Genomic DNA, 9,821 nt, shown 5'->3' with positions numbered 1-9,821 from the left:
CAAATTATGACAAATGAGGACTAAATCTGCATAATAAAACATATGTAGACTGGGCTTTTTGGGGATATTTGGGACTGAAGGCTCATTCCGAGTATGTTGTACTAGTAATAATCAATCATATCAACAATTTTGATATCATTATGACGTTAGATGACATCATTAGTCTTTCATGTGATTTATTGCTTAAAACGGTTTTCTCTTAAAACTTAATGGTATACAACACAGGTTTAACAAAAATTGTTTATGATATTAAGGTCTACTTAATCATGTGTTGCCTATATCATAAAATGTTATAGAATGACGTCAGGCATATTAAAAGCTGTCCGCCATCTTGGATCCACAATATTGAATTTTTGAAAATCTTTTTCTTCAAGATAAAGCCTAAAAATACAATGGAAATAGACTAGAGATGTTTAATTTAACGTTTTCTGTAACAGAAATCGAAGTTGGAATGAAATTTTGAGAAAAATAGCTGCCGGAATTTACCTGATCTAATGATATGGTCCGCCATATCATTTAATTAGTTGAATTCCGGCTATTTTTATCTTTTTTAAATCTATTTTTCTTTTTTGGATCTTGGCCAATGAAGTCATCAAATTTGCATAAATTATGCATGATTATTGATGAAAATTACATGGAATTTAGTATATAAGATGTCATTAATATTAGAAAGCATGCGTAAATTAACATAAAAGCCCGAAAATTTAATTGTTGAAGTCAAAATTTTACAAAAATTTATAGTCTAGATTTTACAAAAAATGCCTGTCAGAAGCCCGTTGCCATGACAATACGAGAAAATATTAATTTATCTTACTGCTATAAAAATTGTTAGCAACAATATTTTATAAATGTCACCAAGTGTGGTGGCCCTAGCACAAGCCGTTTGGACATTATCCGACATCAAAGTTGGCGCGGGCACTTTTTGCCCCCCACCCCACCTCCCCTTCCCCCCAGTCTAGATAGGGTTCAAGGTAGCAGAACACAGTATTAATGAGCAACCCCTCCTGCGTGTCTATGACGCGAGTATAGAAAGTGGTGCAGAGAGCCTGGGTAGAGAGCTTGATAAGAGCGTCAGCCAGACAAGAATATCAAATTTTGTGCCACGGAAAACGCTTGAAATCTTGTACAAAGCCATGATACGTCCTTATTTGAGTACGCCAATGTTGCCTGGTGTGGTGTTCTTATGAAGGATTCAGACCTCCTTGAGTCAGTCCAGGTGTCCGCTGCCCGGGCTGCACAGGCGCAATGAGAGGGACGAATCACCACCGCATTCTATGTGACGTCGGTTGGGAAACACTTGCCAACAGACGCGAAAAGTTAAAACTTGTTCTCTTTTACAAAATGGCCAATGGCTTAGTTCCCAAATATCTACAAGACTTGGTTCCCCCACTTATCCGTGATTCCACCCCTTATGGCCTGCGAACTGACCAGAATTATCTCCCTTTCACCCTCAAAACTGAAAAGTACAAAAAATCTTTCTTGCCTTCTGCTGTTCTCTCTTGGAACAAGTTACCCCAGACCGCTAAAGAACCCCCATTCGTGCATTCAAAAATGAATTAGAGTGTTGCTGTGATAGCATGTCCAGACATCCTCACTACTCTCACGGCCACAGACACCATGTGACTCACCTTACCAGACTCAGGCTTCGTTTCAGCCAGCTGAACTACCACCTATTCCAGCATCACTGTATCAGTAGTCCCGAGTGCAAATGTGGGCATCCAAATGAGACACCAGAACACTATTTATTACACTGCCAATTTTGTAATACTGAAAGGACCAAAATGTTGCTATCCATATCTTGCCTTCATCTTGAAAACATACTTCCTTCAGACCCACTCAACGTAAACGACGCCACATTATGTACTTTATTTCTTACAGGTAGTCCCTCCCTCCCATACCCTACTAACTGCCGTATCTTTGATATTGTGTTTAACTATATCTACCACTCTGGAAGATTTGACCAATCTCAATAATGTTATGCTAGGTATTGGTGCGCCAGCCACTTTCATTTTAAGTTAATGCTATACTTTATGTCATCTTTATGTTTACATTTGTATTATGTTTTATGAGCAGCGGATTTACATAAGCACAACAAGTGCTTCCTATCCAATGCTCAAAAATCCACGTGAATAAAATAAAATAAATAAATAACAAAATGTCAACAACAGATAGATAATACATGACAGGTAATATGGACAGTCTGAGAAGAAGCAGAACAAATAGAAGATAACAGCGTACTAATTAAAAATATTTAATGGGAAAGCCTCCCATTTACGAAAATGAATATCTAATTTGTTTCTTCTCTCTGCTATCATATATTCTGTCTTGTAATATCTCTTTACATACGAAATGTAATGATTTACAACTATTTTTTTTTGTCTCTCTGTATGAAAATATAATGTTTGGCCAATAGAATTAACAAATTCTCGATTACATTACAATTTTCAGATATGTCACCTAAAATAATTGTCTGGAAGTCCAGATGTAAGGTTTTATTTACTGTTGTTTTAAACCATATTCTACATCAGTCCAAAATGTAACAACTCTCGGGCAGTCCCAGAATAAGTGCCTAATGGTCGCTACTTCCTCACAGTGTGCACAATTAGGGCTATTTAGAATTTTTTAAATGTGTAGCATTTTCTTTGTGGCTAACATTTTGTGCAACATTTTGTATTGAAAAATTCTTAGTTTCGGGCATATAGTCACGGCATAAATTAATTAAAAACCCATTTCCACGGAATAATTATATTAAATTCATCCTCCCAGTGTCTTTGTATGTTCAGTGGGTTTGTAGCACTATTTTCTGATTGCAAAAAAGATGTATAGATGATTTTGTTTATTTTAGTTGCCTTCAACCATAAGTAATTTGCTATATGAGGTAAGATAGGGCCTATTACTGGTGTATTATCTAACAGCTTTTTTTCAGTTTCGCGGTATTGCCGATAATATCTGATTTTACTCTAGCTTATCAAATGCTGTACCGAATTTAGCAAGAAGGCCATTGTAAGATAAAAACCGTCCATTAGTATCCAAAAGGTCATTAATGAAGAAGATTCCATGTTTAAGAGGTTTTTCCCATATGATAGGCGTATTTTCAATTACAATACTTGAGTTGCACCATAAGAGTTGTGATTGTATCTTTTGTAAGGTTTCGGGAGGTTAAAATTGGAAAGAAAGCCATGCTTTAAGAACATCTTTAAAAAAGGGATTAGGTGAGACAAGTAGCCTATTAAAAACATTATTCATGTGATCAGTGGATATCTTTTTACAAAGTGTATCACTCAGAGAACAAAAAGGTGACATGAAAGTTGCGCTTTCTTTCCCCAAAGACAGTTGTAAAAACGGGTACAAATGTCTACTAAATATCCCGGACGATGTATCTAAGACGGATTTACGACTTGAGTCATCCTGGGAGAACATTCTTGGAACCCAAGAAGCCTTACGAGTAAGGTCAAATGTAGGTTAATGTATTAGTCCTAAACCTCCTTTGTCATACGTATTATAAATGATTTTACGTTTAATTTTTTCAGGTTTACCATTCCATATGAATTAAAAAATTATTTGCTCATATGTTTTGAAAAACGTTTTTCCGGGGGATGGTAGAGACAAAAATAAGTGGGTAAATTGCGAGACCACAAGGGTATTAATGAGGGTGATTTTACCATAAAGTGTCATGGGTATCATTTTCCAAGGCTGGAGGGTTCTATCAATTTTAGTTAATCTATCTTGATAATTGTCTGTAAGTTTATTTATGTCTCCGGTGATCCCAACTCCGAGCATTTTTACCGGTCCATCTGTCCATATGATATGGAGATTGCATGGTAAGGTAAAGTTAGTATTCCTAAAAAGTTCCTATTCTTAGTATTTTGCATTTTTTGTAGTTTGGTACCAATCCAGAAATTTTTGAATAATTATTTAAGTCATTTGTTAGGGCAAAGAGAGATGGTAATGTCGGCTGCAATGGAAAATTTGAGTCGTCTGCAAATTGGGATACCTTAATTGCAACTCTATGCATCGTTAATCCCTCTATTGTGTTGTTTGATCTAAATTTCGTGGCCAGGAGTTCGACACATAATATAAAGAGATACGGCGAAAGCGGGCAACCTTGACGAACTCCACGCAATAGGGAAAGGGGGGCTGAAATATAACCATTGTTTATCACTCTACTTGTAATGTCTTTATAGAAAACAGAAAACCCAGCTAATAAATGATTTTCCAAAACCATAATCTAAAGTCTTAAACATGAAATCCCATCGAAGCTTATCGAAACCTTTTTCAAAATCCGCTATGAAAATCATACCTGGTAATCAGCGTTCCCGCCAGCCCGTGTCATGAGTCAAATATTTTAGGGCCCAGGGGGGGGGGACGAGCGTCGAAGACGCGATACGAGCGCCGCAGCCGCTGGCATTGTAGGGGTTCCGGGGGCATGCTCCCCCGGGAAATTTTGGATTTTTAAACCTCAAATAACACCATTTCCGTTATTTTGAGAGGCAAAATGAGAGTGGTTTTCGGCCTCTCCTTTTACTGACGCCGCCGTATTATCGATACGACCGCACTGTCCACTAAACTTGTTTACTTCTTGGATACGTATTCTAGTCCAATGTTTTCAGCTACATGGCTACCGGCTGAGCTTGGGACGTCTTATATAATGGGAAATAATATTAAAATAATATCGTGGGAAATAATATTAAAACAACAGCAAGTTTTATGTCATTGATACATTACATATGCCAGGTAAAACGTCATGAAATCAAACGGCAATCATTCCATCCAAACTAACATTATTCACTATTTCCATTTTACATCAAAATTACAATTGTCTACATAGTGCTTCAAACACAAGTGCATGTAGTTGAAATAATAACCTAATTCGTTCTTGAATAGGTTGCCTAAATGGGTACGTTTTCCATCAACATAGCCGTCGATGCTTTAAGGCCTTCAACGACAGGACAACCTACAACGGTGCAGTCAGTAGGTGTTCTTTAGACGGGGGAACCCTTGCCATACCCCGGGACAATACTACCAACGAGTTCCTCATCGATCTAAAAAATGGCGTCGACAATAACGCTTGGTTCCGTTTTGGACTGACTGATGTCCACCAAGAGGGAGTTTGGATGTGGGACGATAACGTTCCTCTGGGTGACTTCAGACCTTGGGGTCCAGAAGAGCCCAACAACGGCAACGGTAACGAGGACTGTGCCGAGTACTTTCCCGAAAGCCATTCCAAAAAGAACACATGGAACGATGGACTATGTACCAAGGCTGACAGGAAGTTCATCTGTCAACTCTCTCAATTAGGTAAGTTTAAAAACATGTACATCTTCGTTTGCACTTTTAATTTTTTTTAATAGAAGAGTTGCTTTGCACATTGCTATACATTGTGCCCATTTTTTTTCTCACCTTTTTTTTTTATCAGCATAACTTGTTGGAGATGTTGGATCAAAGACAAAAATCAAAGTTGTTTCTGTCCTCCTGATGGCTGCCCTTTGTTCTTCCGGTTTCTGTATCTTTGTCCTGGACATTCTAGGTTTTTGGGAGTGACATTGTTCCTTATTAAAAAAAAAGTGCCATAAAGCCCAGGTCACTTCGGAGAGAAAAGGCAATCCATTACTTAGTTCAGTACGATGTCTGTTTCCAAATTCGGTTAATGGCGCGCATTTTATACAGCGTAGGATGTTGGTATTTTAATCTTAACATTCATGAAAAATTAAAGCTGTTGTTTTTGGGGTGTTTGTGTGCACGTGTGCGCTCTATGTACTTAAGACCTCATTTTAATATCATAATGACATTTAAATAGACTCTCTATTGACACAACAAAACATACAGGGACTTTTGTATGGTCTCCTACAACTAAAGATCAAACAAAGTATGGACAACGTCATCCTATTTACAGAATACATGTAAGCGGCCAATACATTACGTACAGAATATATGTCAGTTGTATCAATAAAGGTTTAATTATTCTCTAAATTGTAGTCTCTAAGATTGAAACATTATTTAATGTATTTCTCCATTTGAACTCTGCATTGGTTATGTCCCCTCAGAAAGTAATTGAATTTGTCTATAGGATCTAACGTATTGAAATCAATTGAACAAGTGAAAAAAGGAAACAGCATTAGGCACCTATCATTGTGGAGTGTAAAATATATTCTAAAATGGTGTTCATTTTCAAACATTTCCACCAAAATTAACAGAATTATTGGTCATTTCTGGTATCGACCCATTTCTTTGTTCAATTTATGACAAGTTATTCTTATTTTTGTGATCGCTTTGCGGATATCTAGATTGTGTATACTTGAGAGGTATTGCTTTTGTCCATAGTTTTCATTTAACCCTAAACAGTAAACCTGCGGTCCCAGCACTATATATTCTAATAGTTCTTTTTTTTTAAATTTCAGATAATTGTCACCCAAAAAGTTGTCCCTCAGTACGGTGCAAAAAAACTCAGTGCAGAAATTCTTTTGGGGTCCGCTCTGACCCCGGCCAGCTTTCGATCGTAATGGATACACTGGCGTTCTTTTACATTACTTTATTTTCGTTTTCATATGTTTTTGCACTCATCTTATGGCAACCAAATTTTTAGAGAATGATGTACTAATAGAATTAAATTCTAAAAACTTGGTGTAATTCTGACGATGACGTCAGAGCTAATAATATGGTCCGCCATCTTGGATTTTGACCAATGACGTCATCAAATTAGCATATATTATGAATATTAAAGTTTGAACGGCTAGCGCTAGAACGGCCAAACTTGGTGACTTTTCCTAGAATATTGTTGACAACGATTCTCTATTATTGAAATAAGATAATAACTTTGTTACGGTAAATTTATGAATAAAGTACCCACAGAGCTGCAGAAAACGACCTCAAGTCTCTCGACCCCTCCACCTGTGGTATGTTGCGCTTGAATTCTATGGCTTGTTTCAGTTGTTGGTTATATAATTATATTCTAAGAGTGTCAAAATAGATATACTGTTATTTTCAGTCAATGTGTGTTGTAGAAAAATATTCGTGCTATTGGCACTATATTTGATAAGGGGCGATATCATCCATTTTTCTAGTTGTCTGTTCAATCCAAGCTCATCGTAAGTGCTCACAGAACATGTTTAATTCGATTGGTGTTACCGATTATTTAGTATTCTAGTCTAAGACTCCGTTTTCCTTTCGTTTTTCTATATGATTGTCTCGAATTCCCATGTTCCTAGGAACGTACATGAAATGGAGCATAGAACCAGCTGTAACAATAACCTTTTTGCTCTATGTTAGCTTACCTAACCATTCAAGCAAGCACGATTCGGATACTGGATTCTGCTCTCGGAGGAGTGTATTTATTCACAGTGTAACACAATAATAAACAACCACAGCATTGTAACGACAAGATATCCAACCTTTCTTCTACAGTTCCTGACAACTAACAAGAGCCTCAGTTACATTAACAATCGGACATTGCGTTGTGTACTTTTTTATAGACAAATGACTAAGGACTGACTTGTTCAGTTGGAACGGACACAGGACACTCAGAAGTAACTCCGCCTTGTCTCTCTCGTAATCACTGACGACACACGACTCACGACTGCCTTTAAAGCTATCCTAATTATGCGCATAACCGACTCTGACCTTGATTGGTAGACAATGCGGCAGCCCACATATAGGTGTTAACTGGGCTTGTCTAGCCACTTCTTTGTGGTGCATATTAATACTGGCAGACGGGCAAGATGTTTACCGAAGTACAAAGCTGTTGATATACATAATGCATTTTGGCACATAATATATTTTGACACATTATTAGGCTGGCCACCAAGCGTTACACAGCCTTTTATTTATACTTTTCTGTTTTGAAAAAGTGACAGTCAACGCACTTTTTTTTCTTCTTTTTTTCATCGTAAGTGGTCATAGTAGATGTTTGATTTGATTTGCGTTACCGATTAGTTAATATTCTAGTCTGAGACTCCGTTTTTCTTTCGTTTTTCTATAAGATTGTCTCGAATTCCCATATTCCTAGAAACGTACATAAACTGGAGCATAGAACCAGACTTCTATTTATACTTTTCTGTTTTGTCAGTCAACGCATTTTTTTTCTTACAGAATCGCTGCCTGCTCGGGAGACATATGACCAAGGCGACAACGAAAACCCCGAGCAACCAGACAGTGAGGACGGCCAGATCTTTGATTTGATAAAAAGTGAGGAACTGCACATTACATTTATCTAGTATATACCTAATGATTAGAATTTGTCGAGTTTTATCAAATTTTCTCTTATTTCCTACAACGGTGCATGTGAATACACTGGACTCTTCATGCAACATTGCCTCTCAAAATTGCCTCCAAAATTCATGAGATTGCGTTTCAGAGCGTCTAGTTTTTAATTGTTTTTTCAGGGGGAACATGCCCCCGGATCCCCTTCGACGCTTCATATATGGGATGACGGAAAAATTATCAGGCTAGCTGGAGATATGCACTGGAGGCTAGAACCAGACTCCTGTTTCTACTTTCCTGTTCTGAAAAAAGGACTCACATGTTAACTTTATTTCATTCTCTCTGTCTTCTGACTTAAGTGCTGTTTTCTTACAGAGCTGCTGTCTCGTGAGATCGAGGACCAAACCGACAACGACAAGTCCGAGAAGCCAGACAATGTGGACAGCCAGACAGCTCACACCGACCCGGCTCCACCGGCCTTAAGCAAGCGCGGAAATTACTTTTCCGACTGCTCTGAGATCCACACAGCCCAAACTCTGTATCATAAAGTGTCTAGTGGTGTTTACAAAATACAACCTGTGGGTCTGTCCCGCCCGATCTCTGTATACTGTGATCAGACCACAGATGGGGGAGGGTGGACGGTCATACAGAGGAGGTTTGACGGGTCTGTCGACTTTAACCGACCATGGGGCGCCTTTGTGTACGGGTTTGGGTCATCCAATGGGGAGCAGTGGTTGGGTTTGGAGAACATGTACCGTTTGACCAATCAGCACACGTATACACTGTACGTACAGTTGGAAGATTGGAATCGTGTGGTCAAGTACGCAAAGTATTCGTCATTCTCGGTGGGAAGTAGTTCCAACTATCGCCTTTATGTTGGTGGGTACAGTGGGACCGCTGGGGATGGGTTCTACTTATCGTCTTCATCTCATCCTTACTACCTCTACGGTCAGGCCTTCAGTGCTAGGGATGTAGACCGTGATGCATGGTCCGCCGGGTCCTGTGCTGGTGGTAACAGTTACTACTACGCGGGAGCGTGGTGGTACAAGGCCTGCGCTTATTCCGCCCTGAATGGCCCGTACCTGCGCCCCTCTGACCGTACCGGTTACAGTGGCTATGGTATCTCTTGGGGCCCGTTTGGAGGCTCCTATATAGCTATTGGCACTATCTGAAAAAGTCCAAAATGATGGTCCGTCCTGCCAACTTCCGACCATAAGTTGCCAGACACTAACCCAGCTGACAGGTCGAGGATTCAAATTGTTTGATAAAAACCATAATCCAGCACTCACTCTGTATCCATTTTCTTTAAATAGGTCAAATCTTTCAAGTTACTTATTTGGTTGTCTCGGACTCTGGATACAGGAAATTTACACATACATACATACATACATACACGCATGCATACATACATACATAGTTTACATACATACATACATACATACATACATACATAATACTCGGAGAGTTGAAGCATCTAAATAGTTCAGCTTCCAGCGTTTTCTATCGTACATCATTTCCGTAATAAGTTCTTTTCCATACCAGTCTCTAACCCAATAATGTCATTTAGTGTAGACTGTAGAGTTTGGACGGCCTCTTCTCATCTTCGCTTCCGGAGACAAAAAGCA

The 9,821-nt window shown here is 38.6% G+C and overlaps 1 protein-coding gene and 1 pseudogene across 1 annotated transcript in view; both read left to right on the top strand.

The window, feature by feature from the left end:
- LOC109464753 overlaps positions 1-5,541 on the top strand; it is a 17,621-nt gene extending 12,080 nt beyond the window's left edge. Inside the window, exons 3-4 of the mRNA XM_019761827.1 lie at positions 4,885-5,298; positions 5,528-5,541. Coding sequence (XP_019617386.1) covers positions 4,885-5,298; positions 5,528-5,541 — 428 coding nt within the window. The remainder of the gene's footprint in view (positions 1-4,884; positions 5,299-5,527) is intronic.
- Positions 5,542-6,635: 1,094 nt separating this feature from the next.
- Positions 6,636-9,574, top strand: LOC109464752 (annotated as a pseudogene).
- Positions 9,575-9,821: the final 247 nt, after the last annotated feature.

The sequence above is a fragment of the Branchiostoma belcheri genome, unplaced genomic scaffold (assembly GCF_001625305.1).
Source record: "Branchiostoma belcheri isolate BF01 breed outbred unplaced genomic scaffold, Haploidv18h27 scaffold140, whole genome shotgun sequence".
Classification (NCBI taxonomy): domain Eukaryota; kingdom Metazoa; phylum Chordata; class Leptocardii; order Amphioxiformes; family Branchiostomatidae; genus Branchiostoma; species Branchiostoma belcheri.
Note: the sequence above shows the minus strand (reverse complement) of the source record. Positions and strands in the feature narration are given on the sequence as shown.